Source organism: Salvelinus fontinalis, chromosome 33 (genome assembly GCF_029448725.1).
Source record: "Salvelinus fontinalis isolate EN_2023a chromosome 33, ASM2944872v1, whole genome shotgun sequence".
Classification (NCBI taxonomy): Eukaryota; Metazoa; Chordata; class Actinopteri; order Salmoniformes; family Salmonidae; genus Salvelinus; species Salvelinus fontinalis.
Window position 1 is genome coordinate 50,846,897 of NC_074697.1, and position 17,042 is coordinate 50,863,938.

General features: G+C 42.6%; 1 protein-coding gene and 1 long non-coding RNA gene across 2 annotated transcripts in view; both read left to right on the forward strand.

The window, feature by feature from the left end:
* Positions 1–2,681: 2,681 nt before the first annotated feature.
* Positions 2,682–17,042, forward strand: part of LOC129832494 (sodium/potassium-transporting ATPase subunit beta-3-like) — a 46,317-nt gene continuing 31,956 nt past the window's right edge. Inside the window, exon 1 of the mRNA XM_055896612.1 lies at positions 2,682–3,021. Within this exon, the coding sequence (XP_055752587.1) occupies positions 2,901–3,021 (121 nt within the window). The 5' untranslated portion in view covers positions 2,682–2,900. The remainder of the gene's footprint in view (positions 3,022–17,042) is intronic.
* On the forward strand, positions 4,849–10,130 carry LOC129832495 (uncharacterized). The gene is made up of 2 exons (XR_008755954.1): positions 4,849–8,413; positions 9,249–10,130. It is a non-coding gene; the product is annotated as an uncharacterized LOC129832495 (long non-coding RNA).

The window sequence follows — 17,042 nt, forward strand, 5'->3', positions numbered from 1 at the left end:
TGGATCCTGGACTTCCTGACAGGCCGCCCCCAGGTGGTAAGGGTAGGTAACAACACATCCGCGACGCTGATCCTCAACACAGGGGCCCCTCAGGGGTGCATGCTCAGTCCCCTTCTGTACTCCCTGTTCACTTATGACTGCATTGCCAGGCACGACTCCAACACCATCATTAAGTTTGGCGATGACACAACAGTGGTAGAACCTGATCACAGACACTGACGAGACAGCCTATAGGGAGGAGGTCAGAAACCTTGCCGTGTGGTGCCAGGACAACAACCTCTCCCTCAACGTGATCAAGACAAAGGAGATGATTATGGACTACAGGAAAAGGAGGACCGAGCACACCCCCATTCTCATCGACGGGGCTGTAGTGGAGCAGGTTGAGAGCTTTAAGTTCCTTGGTGTCCACATCACCAACAAACTAACGTGGTTCAAGCACACCAATACAGTCGTGAAGAGGGCATGACCAAACCTATTCCCCCTCAGGAGACTAAAAAGATTTGGCATGGATCCTCAGATTCCCAAAAGGTTCTACAGCTGCACCATCCAGAGCATCCTGACTGGTTGCATAACTGCCTGGTATGGCAACTGCTCGGCCTCTGACCGCAAGGCACTACAGAGGGTAGTGCGAACGGCCCAGTACACACTGGGGCCAAGCTTCCTGCCTTCCAGGACCTCTATACCAGGCGGTGTCAGAGGAAGGCCCTAAAAATTGTCAGACTAATCACCCTAGTCATAGACTGTTCTCTCTACTTCCGCATGGCAAGCGGTACCGGAGCGCCAAGTCTAGATCCAAGAGACTTCTAAACAGCTTCTACCCCCAAGCCATAAGACTCCTGAACACCTAATCAAATGGCTACCCAGACTATTAGCATTGCCCCCCCCCCCCCCCCTCTTTTACACCGCTGCTAATCTCTGTTGTTATCATCTATGCATTCACTTTAATAATTCTACCCACATGTACATATTACCTCAACCAACCGGTGCACCTGCACATTGACTCTGTACCGGTACCCCCCTGTATATATAGTCTTGCTATTGTTATTTTACTGCTGCTCTTTAATTACTTGTTACTTTTATTTCTTATTCTTAGCCGTTTTTTTGTTGTTGTTTTTAAGTCGTATATTAGCATTTCACTGTAAGGTGAAATGTTGTATTTCTGTTGTATTCGGCGCATGTGACTAATACAATTTGATTTGATCACATACTGTCGGTTGTAATATACACCGCTACTGCTCATCAGAGACTTCTCTCTCGGAGTCCCAGAATACCCACATTGTGTAAATCCGTTCCTAATCCAGAGCAGTTTCATTGATTGAACTGCCTTGTAATATTGAAACGCTCTACTTTACCCTAGCTTGTGTGCTAGTTCAAAACTATACAATACAACCTTTTATTATCCATTGAAACTGAAATGTATTTTGGCGTCAGTTATTTCATTCCTGACCTCTGGACACCGCACACAGACGAGGCTGGAAGCAGGCACGCATCAGCTGCAGTGTAGTTCCCTGGAGCAGGTTAGTTGTAAAGTGCTTTTGTCAAGGGCACAAAAGGCACCTGAGATTCTGATACCAGCATTTTTTGGGAGAGAACGAAAAAAAAAAAAGATCAGCCCAACACACCCGAGTCACACACACACACGCACGCTGAGGGTTTGGAAGTACAGGATCAGCCACAGTGCATCGTCCCTGGAGCAGTTGGTGGGTTAAGGGCCTTGCTCAAGGGCAAAATGGCAGGAGATGCAACGCCTGCAAGCCGGCTCCATGAGATTTTTGCATTCGGACCACCAGCCTAGAGTTTCTAAGCTCCATGCCGGCTCTAACGGGAACATAACAAACACTGACAAAATGAAGAACCAGCATCATTAGATTATGATATGAATGTGGCACTGCCATCACTGAATATTTATCAAATAGAGGGCTATTGATCACAAAACACTTGGTTAATCATTGGTCATATGCCTACAGCCTTCTCGATCCTCACTAGAAAGTTATATATAAATCAATATAAACCCCCCTTTTTTAGGCCAGTGGACCAATTTTACAGAAAAATGTACTATTTGGAACTCTTTCAGTTGGGGTCTCCACTTACTATTGAGAGTTAGAATAACCAAATACACAAGGTGCAATTTCGAAATGTGGTGGTACATCAGCAGTCACTCAATTAGCCTATGTCAGCAAAAAAAATATGAGATCGGTAAATAAGTAGCGGCCAACTATCTAAACTTGTAAGTATGGTCGAATTACTGACCGAGTGGGGGGCACATATTAAAAACTGCAAACATTTGCCTCCACCCTATGGCAAAATGTGTAGAATTGCAGGAAATTAGCTGTACAACTGCTATTCTGCCCCATGGCAAAATTTGCAGAATTGCAGAAAATTACATTTAAAACATGATTATTTTTTTTTTCTTAGATTTCACAAGGGGGGCTGCTAAAATGTTTTGCTGTTAAGGTTGGGAGGTATTGAGGTGCAGACAAACGCGCCACTGCGGCAACCCGTGATGAGTTGCGTTTTTTGTGTGTCCCCCACCACCATCAAAGTTGCCCGTCCCTGGTCGAAATCAATCTAGCCCACTTAAATACAATAGAACCTTTTAAGATGATGAATAACAAATCAAAAAAACATTCCTCTGAGTTTTGAATGCCTCTTCTGGAGCCTGAATGCTGAAAATGCGCATGCGCTGAGATGCTTCAAATGCGAAATTTCCTCCAGCTCAGTTGCTGCGGTACTGTAGCCGTGTGGAGAGGGTAACTTGAAGAGACTAGGCTGTATTGGCTCGGAAATAACACTCCATTTTTTTATTTTATAAAGCAGGCAATCCATCGTTTATAGACCTTTTGGGCATTATAACATTCTTACCATCTACGGTCATCATTTTGAACAACCCAAAGCCAACCATGTCGACCAAGGAGGAGACACCCGCCGCTGACGGAGACAAGCCGCAGACGTCCTCCTGGAAAGATTCTATCTACAACCCACGAACAGGAGAGTTTATTGGCCGAACCGCTAAAAGCTGGGGTAAGAAACCGGTTTGGGACACGATCAGATCGGGTTTGCATATTAAAACAATGATATATTGATGTGACAATTCAGAGTCATAGTACAAAGTCTCGTTGATCGGCTTCAATCAGTTACCAATATGAATGCAGCCTGGGGTCCAAATTTTCACGTACATTTTAATGATTCAATAGCCTTGTGTTTTTTAGACTGGGCCTACATAACGGAAACGTTTGTTCATCATGATTTGCACCCCAATAATGTCAACAGCCAATCAAAGCTGATCAAACGGTATCGGATGTGTTCTTCCCCTCTGTTGGCACCTTTCCCCCCCCATTTATAACATTATATACTTACGGTCAATGATCTACTGAATTTATTTTAATCAACTGCGATGGTTATAGCCTAGAATAGATTGTTGACATATGTCCCCGCAATTAAAATAGGCAATTGGAATTAAAATTGTAAACCATGGACATTCATAATTTCTCTCTCAATATTTTCACAGATTCCTCGAAATAGGCTTTTTTTTCAGGGGATTGCGAGTTATTAGCTATTAGGTCACTAGTGTAGCGGGGGAAATTAACATTTTAAACCGATTTGTCATTAAGAAAATCATGACGGAGTCCAACAGGCCGAATCGAGGCTGCTTTAAGGCTAATGTATCGAAATTAATTGCAATGGGATTAACAAACTGGGATTACAGTATGCTAGATTTATGCTAATAATAATCGGCTTTACCAACATTTCCCCAATTTCGTCCCTCTAACCAGTGCAATTAAACTGTTCTTAGAATAACCTATAAAGCACGTTGTATCGTCTCGAGAAGCAGTCTTGCACGAGGCTGGCGAGGGTTATGGGGCATGCATACAGAGTTTCCCCTGTCATATCGCCCTTATTTTATTAATGTCATTTTTAAAATCCATATTCATGCAAGCACGCGATTAGGTTTATTTGAAATTATGTTGCCAAAAATGTCGATAGATTACAGTTACAGTGATACTTTGTTTCCGCAATACAGTGACGCTATTTCTCGGCCGTTACTCGTATGCCGTCCGTCACTCTATAAGACATTACATTTAAATGTAACATTATTATCATCTTTCATAGAGTTCTACATCCCATTCTCCTCAAATTCCAATGACTTAAAACGGGATAGGGAAATTGGTTGGTCAAATTTGCATAGGGCCTACAATAAATGTATACAATAGGTTTATACTAGTTGATACATGTTGAAAAAACTATTTCTAACCCAATTTTCTATAGGCCTAGAACTCCTCCCATAGTTGCCAAGCTACTGTCTGTGGGAATAGTGTAGGCCTACCAGTGTGTGTTTGTGTTCTGTTATGGCAATACAGGCTCATTAATTGACAGTCCTAGCCCAGATCATAAATTCTGCTGTCATGTTCTAACTGTCTTTAGAACAATGATGTTACTATCAACCTCTTTCTCTGTCGCTGTCTCTCGCTCTCTATCAAGGTCAAATCAGTTCTCTCTCACATTGCACAGCAAGCCTATTGTCAATGAAAAATTTGATTTGATTTTTCTCTCTCTCTCCGCCGGTCTTGTGTTGCAGGGAGCATAAATCAGTTTTAGATTTGAAATGTTGGGCCCTGAAATGCAGGCCTGCCATAGCTCGGTTTTAGAGCAGAAAATTGTGTGTGTGCATGTGTTGGTGGGCGTCTTGCGTGATTGTAATAGTGCAAGTTAACTTGCAGCATTGTGCTTCGTTGATTCCCTCTCAACACATGGGCTTGAATATGGTTTATGCTCCAGTAGGCTACAGACATGGAATAATGGTAGGCTTACTGATGTTGTGGGGGGGGGGGGGGGGGGGGGGTAGAGATGGGCAACTCCCATGGTCTTCTAACAGGTGTCTGGCAATTAGGAACAGGAGCAATGACACTAGGCTTCAGTCAACACCTGACATCCAGGACTTCTATAACAGAGGAAGTCCCCAAAAATGGTCAAATACTCCAGCCATCCAAGCCGTAGACTGTACTCTCTGCCACCACACGGCAATCGGAATCAGTGCATCAGTCTGGAACCAACAGGACCCTGAACTGCTTCTACACCCAAGCCATAAGACTGCTAAACAAGGCTGCTATATAGCTAATCAAATGGCTACCCAGACTGCCTGTATGGTCCTTTTTTTTTTGCGCTCAGTCTCTTGCACTGACTATGCACACACACTGGACTCTACCCACCCACTCACACATAGTTACACTGACACTCCAGCACACACAGACATACGCACACACACATACGCTACATATGCACACGCATGCATACTGACACCACACACCACAAATGCTGTTGCTAATGTCGTATCTATCCTGTTGCCTAGTCACTCTACCTATATGTACATACAGTTGAAGTCGGAAGTTTACATACACTTAGGTTGGAGTCATTAAAACTCGTTTTGCAACCATCTCACAAATTTATTGTTAACAAACTATAGTTTTGGCAAGTCAGTTAGGACATCTACTTTGTGCATGACACAAGTAATTTTTTTCAACAATTGTTTAGACAGATTATTTCACTATTAACTCACTGTATCACAATTACAGTGGGCCAGAAGTTTACATACACTACCGTAAGTTGACTGTGCCTTCAAACAGCTTGGAAAAATCCAGAAAATGATGTCATGACTTTAGAAGCATCTGATAGGCTAATTTACATTATTTGAGTCAATTGGAGGTGTACCTGTGGATGTATTTCAAGGCCTACCTTCAAACTCAGTGCCTCTTTGCTTGACACCATGGGACAATCAAAAGAAACCAGCCAAGACCTCAGAAAATAAATTGTAGACCCCCACAAGTCTGGTTCAACCTTGGGAGCAATTTCCAAACGCCTGAAGGTACCACGTTCATCTGTACAAAAAATAGTACGCAAGTATAAACACCATGGGACCCCGCAGCCATCATACCGCTCAAGAAGGAAACGCGTTCTGTCTCCTAGAGATGAATGTACTTTGGTGCAAAAAGTGCAAATCAATCCCAGAACAACAGCAAAGGACCCTGTGAAGATGCTGGAGGAAACCGGTACAAAATTATCTATATCCACAGTAAAACGAGTCCTACATCGACATACCCTGAAAGGCCGCTCAGCAAGGAAGAAGCCACTACTCCAAAACCACCATTACAAAAACCAGACTACGGTTTGCAACTGCACATGGGGACAAAGATTGTACTTTTTGGAGAAATGTCCTCTGGTCTGATGAAACAAAAATAGAACTGTTTGGCCATAATGATCATCGTTATGTTTGGAGGAGAAAGGGGGAGGCTTGCAAGCCGAATAACACCATCCCAACCGTGAAGCACGGGGGTGGCGTCATGTTGTGGGGGTGCTTTGCTGCAGGAGGGACAGATGTGCTTCACAAAATAGATGGCATCATGAGACAGGAAAATTATGTAGATATAATGAAGCAACATCTCAAGGAAGTTGAAGCAACATCTCAAGGAAGTTAAAGCTTGGTCGCAAATGGGTCTTCCAAATGGACAATGACCCCAAGCGTACTTCCAAAGTTGTGGCAAAATGGCTTAAGGACAACAAAGTCAAGGTATTGCAGTGGCCTTCACAAAGCCCTGACCTCAATCCCATAGAACATTTGTGGGCAGAACTGAAAAAGCATGTGCGAACAAGGAGGCCTACAAACCTGACTCAGTTACACCAGCTCTGTCAGGAGGAATGGACCAAAATTCACCCAACTTATTGTGTGAAGCATGTGGAAGGCTACCCAAAATGTTTGACCCAAGTTAAACAATTTAAAGGCAATGCTACCAAATACTAATTGAGTGTATGTAAACTTCTGACCCACTGGGATTGTGATGAAATAAATAAAAGCTGAAATAAATCATTCTCTCTACTATTATTCTGACATTTCACATTCTTAAAATAAAGTAGTGATCTAACTGACCTAAGACGGGGCATTTTTACTAGGATTAAATGTCAGGAATTGTGAAAAACAGAGTTTAAATGTATTTGGCTAAGGTGTATGCAAACTTCCGACTTCAACTGTAACTACCTCAATTACCTCGTACCCCTTGCACATTCCACTGTTACTCCCTGTATATAGCAATCCCACTGTGCACAGACGCCAATTCAACATCTATTTCATATTGGTTCAATGTAATTTCATTGAAATTACGTGGAAAAAAACGTTGATTCAACCTGTGCGTTCCCAGTCGAACACACTGGTTAATCACTGTAATTATTTTTGGTCACTATTTCCCTTCAAAAATATACTCTGCATTGTTGGAAAAGGACTTGTAAGCAAGCATTTCACTGTTTGTCTACACCTGTTGTTTACAAAACATGTGACAGATAAAAATGATTTTTATTTGAACATGACAAATGGATGGAGAGGAACCGTGCAGAAGTTTTCGCAACTTTGTTCCTGAAGACCTTGATAGTCAATGCTCATTAATCAGGCTGAAAATAGCTAAACATTTGAATGTGCAATGACACCAACACTCACTCACACACAGCTGAGGCCGGCAGAGATAGAGTTAAAGGCCCAGCCAAAGCAAAAGGCCAATGATGCAGACACTCTCTGTTACTACATGTGCCTAGTGAATGTGTGCGTCATGACTGGTAAAAACAATGACACATGCTTCTACAGTAGAGTTTATCAGAATCTAAAGGAATAAGACCCATTTAGTGCTAATAGTTCATTCTCATCACTTTTTTTTATACCAATATACCTCTTTGAGGAATTTCACCCTGGGAAAATCTGGGCTTGGTTTCATCATGTCTGAAGCATTTCTAGGACAGTGAGATGTGTTTCACACGCAATTAACGTGTAGCAAGGCAGGTCAGGGCTTCGCACGCTGAATGATGCACCCTATGGCGGCTTCCAGTGTATTGATGGGGCGGGGGTTAAGATCTAAAAACACATGTAGTCCTGCTTCGTGGCATTTCGCAAAGGCTCTATGTTATACTGATCATTGTTGTGGGTGTAGATATGGTTGTCCTTGTTCAATAGAGCCATTGGACTTCTTTCAGCAATGTTCCTATTGGCGGATTCATTGCTAAATATACAAGCAGACCATTCTTTTTCCGGTCTCTGCAAGACTACAACTTGTGTTGTGCAGTGCTTTGTGCTCCAGCCCCCGTCACTCCCCCAAGGCGGGTTTCATTTAAATGGAGGCGGACACGAACAACAATCCTTTGGGCAAAAACTGAATGAGCTCACCAAGACACAATGGCTTCAAGTGATTCCTCTCATCAACATGAATTTCGACGATGGAGCTATCTATTAGCTACATGGTGACGTTCAAGCCCACATGTTTCAATCGGAAGATGGCGAAGAGGATTCGAATCAAAGAGTTGGATTGAGCTAATATTAGAAGCTCAGCTAAAGCCGATGCCAGCACCTAGAGGGCAGATGACAAATGCGGTACTTAGCTAAGTAAGTTATTTTTCCTGCAAGCCACCTAGCTAACTTTTAGTTTATCTACTGAAACCCTTATTGCATATTGCTGGCTAACCTACTACTGCGTTACAGTGGGGAGAAACCAAATAATTAGCTATGCAGCAAGCTAGCCAAACATCTACCGGTAGCCATATCTAAGACTAAAAATAGTTATGTTGTATCCCGATTGTAAAATCTCTTCTCTTTTTAGTCATAAATATGGCCAGCCACTTTAAAGCTAGGTTCACCAACAAGCATAAGCACATGACTGGAGTTAGCAGATGTCAGGCTAACTAGCTAGCCAACTTGTTATGCGACACGCCTCACAATTGTAACTTTTTAGCAAATGTGTGGCATCAGCTATCTGTAACTAATTTACTAGCTACCTATGTAACGTAATTGACGAGGGTTGTCATTGGTTGTGATTATGACAATGGGATGCATTAAAATCACAGAATTATAGGCATGACGCAAGATAGCATTCCCAACAGATGTAAATAACAAGTATTGCATGTCCAGCTAGCTAGCTAAGTTTACTAGCAAACAGTGAGGAGAAAACAATAACTTACTGTTGTAAAACTGAATCTGGTTTCACTATGAACATATTTGCCTAAGCATGCCTGATAGACATGACTGTAGGTAGATACTGTCTGCCTACCTAACTAGGCTCATTTGTACGGCCTCGTCCCTGTGCAAAGGTTGAGGGTTATGCCCTAATTATTTCTATTCGGCAAGATATTGTTGCAAATGTAATCTCTGTGCCTGTGCACATGTTCAACTGTTGTTCAAACTGTACAATGGAGTATAATTTTGTTTGTTTTTTGTCTTGCAGACAATACCGTATGGTGCCTGGGCATCTTCCTGGAGTGGATTCTAGATATAGAAACAGAATTCCTTTGCCTGCATGTGTCATTGTAGCAGAACTGTATCCCGTGAACTGTATCCCTCTCGGGGATTAGACATTATGCTAAATTTCAAGCAGATGACTCATGAGGAGCTGAATGGCAGTTTGATCATGATGCTTCTCCCACATCTTTACAAGTATTCCCTGAACTTACTGTATGTTTCTTTGGAATGGAAATTTTATCCTGACCACCTCTCCCATCTGCTGATCACCAGTTCTGTCAGCTACAGATTGTTAAATAATGTGATTTAACCAAAGATTTTTGGAATCTATTACTGGGAGTTACAGGATAGGTACTGTTTGGTGTGGCAGAGAATTTTCGGACAACCTTAGCAATTCCGTCTTCATCCTCGATTTGGGGGATAAAGGAGTTTCACAAAATGCCATTGTCCGGTTGCATTGGGTCAGGTTGAATTTAGAAAATGCTCTGTTATGAAAATACTTCTTTGCTCCATAAAGTAATTCAACAATATTTGCGCTGCCATCATGTCTTCTCACTCATTGATCGAGACAGGTCTCTGTCACATGACTTGCAGCACTTTGGGGTGGACACCCACCTGTTATGATCAATGAAAGAAGACTTATCATCACCAAGATGTCTGCAGAAATCTGTGGGTAAATCACATTATCTAGTGTAACAATCTGTAGCTACAGTTCTCTGCACTTGTGTGTCTCTACACCTGAGATGCACTCGGACACACTGAACTGTACTACACTGTTAATTTAAAAAAAGTGTTACTTTTACCATGTAACATTGTTGTTGAATACACAGTTGTTTTGAGTTAGCATTAAAGAGTGTACATTCCTATATTTTAGACATCCAAAGAATGTTTGTTTATTTGTCAATCTGAATGTCTAGGATCTGTTTGATGCTACAGAGCCATGTACAGTTTATATAAATATCTGAAGGCTGACAAATGGGCTGACAAATGTTGAACATTGATAGAAATTGTCCATATTTATTTTATGGTCGTTCCATATCAGGGCTCTACAACCCTGTTACTGGAGAGCTACCGTCCTGTAGGTTTTTACTCCCACCCTAATCTTGAACACATGATTCTGGTAATTAGCTGGTTGATAAACTGAACCAGGTTTGTTAAAACTGGGGTTGAAGCTAAAACCTACAGGAGGGTAACTCTCTAGGAAAAAGGTTGGAGACCCCTGTTCTACATGGTCTTATGCCAGGGGTTCCCAAATTTGGTCCTGGAGACTCCAAGAGGTGAACATTTTGGTTTTTGCCCTAGGCCTACACAGCTGATTCAAATAGTCATCAAGCTTTGGTTATTGAGGGTGGGGGACAAGATGGCGGAGTGAGTGGTTAAACTGAACTCCTGAACTTTAAATAGAATGCAATCCCAAATTTGAGTTTGATGATGAACACAGTTAAAGTTACGTATTTTTAATTTTGAAAACATTTTTTAGGGGGTAGATCAGCTTTATTATTGCAGAGTTTAGCTTCCATCAATGTAATTGTCTGTATCAATTCCAATCCCAACAAAAGTTTATCTCAATACTTTGTTATATACCCTTTGTTGGCAATGACAGAGGTCAAAAGTTTTCTGTAAGTCTTCACAAGGTTTTCACACACTGTTGCTGGTATTTTGGCCCATTCCTCCATGCAGATATCCTCTAGAGCAGTGATGTTTTGGGGCTGTTGCTGGGCAACACAGACTTTCAACTCCCTCCAAAGATTTTCTATTGGGTTCAGGTCTGGAGACTGACTAGGCCACTCCAGGACCTTGAGATGCTTCTTACGGAGCCACTCCTTAGTTGCCCTGGTTGTGTGTTTCGGGTTGTTGTCATGCTGGAAGACCCAGCCACGACCCATCTTCAATGCTCTTACTGAGGGAAGGAGGTTGTTGGCCAAGATCTCGCGATACATGGCCCCATCCATCCTCCCCTCAATACGGTGCAGTCGTCCTGTCCCTTTTGCAGAAAAGCATCCCCAAAGAATGATGTTTCCACCTCCATGCTTCACGGTTGGGATGGTGTTCTTGGGGTTGTACTCATCCTTCTTCTTCCTCCAAACACGGCGAGTGGGGTTTAGACCAAAAAGCTCTATTTTCTCTCATCAGACCACATGACCTTCTCCCATTCCTCCTCTGGATCATCCAGATGGTCATTGACAAACTTCAGACGGGCCTGGACATGTGCTGGCTTGAGCAGGGGGACCTTGCGTGCGCTGCAGGATTTTAATCCATGACGGCGTAGTGTGTTACTAGTGGTTTTCTTTGAGACTGTGGTCCCAGCTCTCTTCAGGTCATTGACCAGGTCCTGCCGTGTAGTTCTGGGCTGATCCCTCACCTTCCTCATGATCATTGATGCCCCACGAGGTGAGATCTTGCATGGAGCCCCAGACCGAGGGTGATTGACCGTCATCTTGAACTTCTTCCATTTTCTAATAAGCTCTATTAGAGCAGCCTGAAACTCCTAAAAACCTATAGCAGTAGCCAGTGCATGGAGGGAGACAATGCCATCCTGTCTGATGTTCAGACTCTGCTTGCAGATGTAAGAGAAGAAATCCGTACTGCCCTGCCCACTTCACTGTTGCTCCAAGCAGGGGAAACTGCAGTTCTGAAATATATCAAAAAGCATGAAGACTTCTGCCTGAAGCCCATACATGCCACAGTGTACATGTTGGACCCCAAGTATGCTGTCAAGAGCATCCTGTCTGGTGCAGAGATCAACAAGGCCTATGGTGTCATCACTACCATGTCTCACCACCTTGGCCTGGATGAGGGCAAGGTTCCTGGCAGTCTGGCGAAGTACACTTCCAAGCAAGGGCTTTGAGATGGAGATGCAATATGGCAGTTGTGTCAACATATCTCATCAGCCACCTGGTGGAAGGGACTTTGTGGATCTGAGGTTCTTTCCCCTGTTGCCTCCATCATCCTCCAAATCCCACCAACATCAGCCACCTCAGAGCGCAACTGGTCCTTGTTTGGGAACACACACACCAAAGCACGCAACAGGCTGACCAATACAAGGGTTGAAAAATTGTTGCCATCCGGGAAAATTTTAAGCTTTTTGAGCCTGACAACAAGCCATCCTCAACAAGGTTGGAAAGTGACAGTGAAGATGAGGCCTCAGAGTCTGATGTTCAAGAAGGTGACATTCAGAAGGTCTAGGGAGAAGACATGGAATCCTGAGAGGAAGACAACCAAAGCTTCAGTTTCTAGACTATCATTTTACAGATGTATGTTGAAAACGTTTTTGGGAGATACGATGGATCAATTTTCCCTTTTGTTGTTCAGTGAAATAATCCCATGTGAAGAGTCAACTCATTGTATTAAAGTTATTTGTAACTACATTTTTTTCTATTGGAAGGATTTAATAATTTGCAATTATGTCTACTTATGATAAGGTAAAAGGTTTATGTTTCTGTCTCCATATGATATGGTAAATATATCCAATGCAAAAAAACATCTACATTTAAATGGTATTAATATTAATTTGCATATAGTTCCGTTAATTCCCACAGAAAGTTTCCACCTCTGAATATTCCCCGAAATGTGCAACTATACAGTGGCTTGCGAAAGTATTCACCCCCCTTGGCATTTTTCCAATTTTGTTGCCTTACAACCTGGAATTAAAATAGATTTTTGGGGGGTTTGTATCATTTGATTTACTCAACATGCCTACCACTTTGAAGATGCAAAATATTTTTTATTGTGAAACAAACAACAAATAACTTGAGCGTACATAACTATTCAAAACCCCCCTCCCCCCAGTCAATACTTTGTAGAGCCACCTTTTGCAGCAATTACAGCTGCAAGTCTCTTGGGGCATGTCTCTATAAGATTGGCACATCTAGCCACTGGGATTTTTGCCCGTTCAAGGCAAAACTGCTCCAGCTCCTTCAAGTTGGATGGGTTCCGCTTGTGTACAGCAATCTTTAAGTCCTACCACATGTTCTCAAATGGATTTATGTCTGGGCTTTGACTATGCCATTCCAAGACATTTAGATGTTTCCCCTTAAGCCACTTGACTGTTGCTTTAGCAGTATGCTTAGGGTCATTGTCTTGCTGGAAGGTGAACCTCCGTCCCAGTCTCAAATCTCTGGAAGACTGAAACAGGTGTCCCTCAAGAATTTCCCGGTATTTTGCTCCATCCATCATTCCTTTAATTCTGACCAGTTTCCCAGTCCCTGCCAATGAAAAATATCCCCACAGCATGACGCTGCCACCACCATGATTCACTGTGGGGATGGTGTTCTCGGGGTGATGAAAGGTGTTGGGTTTGCGCCAGACAGAGCGTTTTCCTTGATGGCCAAAAAGCTACATTTTAGTCTCATCTGACCAGAGTAACTTCTTCCATAAGTTTGGGGAGTCTCCCACATGCATTTTGGCAAACACCAAACGTGTTTGCTTTTTTTCTTTCAGCAATGGCTTTTTTTTGGCCACTCTTCCATAAAGCCCAGCCCTGTAGAGTGTATGGCTTAAAGTGGTCCTATGGACAGATACTAAAATCTCTGCTGTGGAGGTTTCCAGCTCCTTCAGGGTTATCTTTGGTCTCTTTTGTAGCTTCTGATTAATGCCCTCCTTTCCTGGTCTGTGTTTTGGTGGGCGGTCCTCTCTTGGCAGGTTTGTTGTGGCGCCAAATTCTTTCCATTTCTTAATAATGGATTTATTGGTGCTCTGTGGGATGTTCAAAGTTTCGGATATTTTTTTTATAATCCAAGCCTGATGTGTACTTCTCCACAACTTTGTCCCTTACCTGTTTGGAGAGCTCATTGGTCTTCATGGTACCGTTTGCTTGGTGGTGCCCCTTGCTTAGTGGTGTTGCAGACACTGGGGCCTTTCAGAACAGGTGTGTTTGTATATACACTGCTCAAAAAAATAAAGGGAACACTTAAACAACACAATGTAACTCCAAGTCAATCACACTTCTGTGAAATCAAACTGTCCACTTAGGAAGCAACACTGATTGACAATAAATTTCACATGCTGTTGTGCAAATGGAATAGACAAAAGAAGGAAATTATAGGCAATTAGTAAGACACCCCCAAAAAAGGAATGGTTCTGCAGGTGGTGACCACAGACCACTTCTCAGTTCCTATGCTTCCTGGCTGATGTTTTGGTCACTTTTGAATGCTGGCGGTGCTCTCACTCTAGTGGTAGCATGAGACGGAGTCTACAACCCACACAAGTGGCTCAGGTAGTGCAGCTCATCCAGGATGGCACATCAATGCGAGCTGTGGCAAGAAGGTTTGCTGTGTCTGTCAGCGTAGTGTCCAGAGCATGGAGGCGCTACCAGGAGACAGGCCAGTACATCAGGAGACGTGGAGGAGGCCGTAGGAGGGCAACAACCCAGCAGCAGGACCGCTACCTCCGCCTTTGTGCAAGGAGGTGCACTGCCAGAGCCCTGCAAAATGACCTCCAGCAGGCCACAAATGTGCATGTGTCAGCATATGGTCTCACAAGGGGTCTGAGGATCTCATCTCGGTACCTAATGGCAGTCAGGCTACCTCTGGCGAGCACATGGAGGGCTGTGCGGCCCCACAAAGAAATGCCACCCCACACCATGACTGACCCACCGCCAAACCGGTCATGCTGGAGGATGTTGCAGGCAGCAGAACGTTCTCCACGGAGTCTCCAGACTCTGTCACGTCTGTCACATGTGCTCAGTGTGAACCTGCTTTCATCTGTGAAGAGCACAGGGCGCCAGTGGCGAATTTGCCAATATTGGTGTTCTCTGGCAAATGCCAAACGTCCTGCACGGTGTTGGGCTGTAAGCACAACCCCCACCTGTGGACGTCGGGCCCTCATACCACCCTCATGGAGTCTGTTTCTGACCGTTTGAGCAGACACATGCACATTTGTGGCCTGCTGGAGGTCATTTTGCAGGGCTCTGGCAGTGCACCTCCTTGCACAAAGGCGGAGGTAGCGGTCCTGCTGCTGGGTTGTTGCCCTCCTACGGCCTCCTCCACGTCTCCTGATGTACTGGCCTGTCTCCTGGTAGCTCCTCCATGCTCTGGACACTACGCTGACAGACACAGCAAACCATTTTGCCACAGCTTGCATTGATGTGCCATCCTGGATGAACTGCACTACCTGAGCTACTTGTGTGGGTTGTAGACTCCGTCTCATGCTACCACTAGAGTGAAAGCACCGCCAGCATTCAAAAATGACCAAAACATCAGCCAGGAAGCATAGGAACTGAGAAGTGGTCTGTGGTCACCACCTGCAGAACCATTCCTTTTTTGGGGGTGTCTTACTAATTGCCTATAATTTCCACCTTTTGTCTATTCCATTTGCACAACAGCATGTTAAATGTATTGTCAATCAGTGTTGCTTCCTAAGTGGACAGTTTGATTTCACAGAAGTGTGATTGACTTGGAGTTACATTGTGTTGTTTAAGTGTTCCCTTTATTTTTTTGAGCAGTGTATATATACTGACATCATGTGACAGATCATGTGACGCTTAGATTGCACACAGGTGGACTTTATTTAACTAATTATGTGACTTTTGAAGATAATTGTTTGCACCAGATGTTATTTAGGGAGTTCATAGCAAATACTAATGCACGCACCACTTTTCCATTTTTTTATTTCGTTTTTTTTATTAGTTACTTTTTTCATTTCACTTGACCAATTTGGACTTTTTTGTGTATGTCCATTACATGAAATCCAAATAAAATTAATTTTAAATTACAGGTTGTAATGCAACAAAATAGGACAAACGCCAAGGGGATGATTACTTTTGCAAGGTACTGTATATATGTATATGATGTCCTTGAGGAGCATTTTCAATGCATGAGCAGCACAGCCAATGTGCAATACATTTGTTATCTTGTGATTTTCAAGGTTCTGAACCTTTCCATTCTCATAGTTTCTACAGATTGTAAATTAAAGATAAAAATGTTATATATATTATATATCTATATCCATATATATCTTTAAAAAATATATTTTCCTTTATTACTCCCCACAAACCCTGCCACCCCTCCCCTAATATGAGTAAACTAATAAACAAAAACACTTAGGCTTCTACTTCCAGCTTATACATACTATATACATTTTACAGACCCCTTTTTGTTTTACGTTTGTTATCTTGTTGTTATTAGTCCCACCATCTCCATTCAACCCCTCCCATCTATCTCTTAACACCATCCATATTGGATTTCTATTTGACATATATTTTTCAACTGTGCTGTGATGCTTGACAAAAGTTCTGAACCTTTCTATTCTCATCTGTTTGTACAGATTGTAAATTTAAAGATAAACATTTTTGCTAAAATAATTATTATATTATTGATCGATTTGACTATGACTTCAAATCATGCAGTAATACTATCTGCAGCTTTAGCTCTAGGTAAATGTTGCAATTCTTCAGCCATTCTTGGACCTGTGACCAAAAACGAGCTACATATGGACAGTACCAAAATAAATGATCTAATGACTCTGCCTCCTCGCAGCAAAATCTGCAGAGCTGGGAAGGCTGTATCCCCCATATATATAACATTCCATTGTTTGCAAGAATTTTGTATAATAAATGCAAAGTTTCTTATACAATTCAAAGTTTTGAAACCTGCATTGTTTTGCATGTCAATTCATGAACCATGTGCCATGGAATCAGTACATCGAAAATCTCTTCTCAACTATTTTGCAATTGATATGGCACAGCTGTCCATTTTTTGGGTCCTTTAATGAAACCGGTATATCATTATATTTATCACAATTTTCTTGAACCAGTTTTGGTTTTTAATGCAAGTTAAACTAA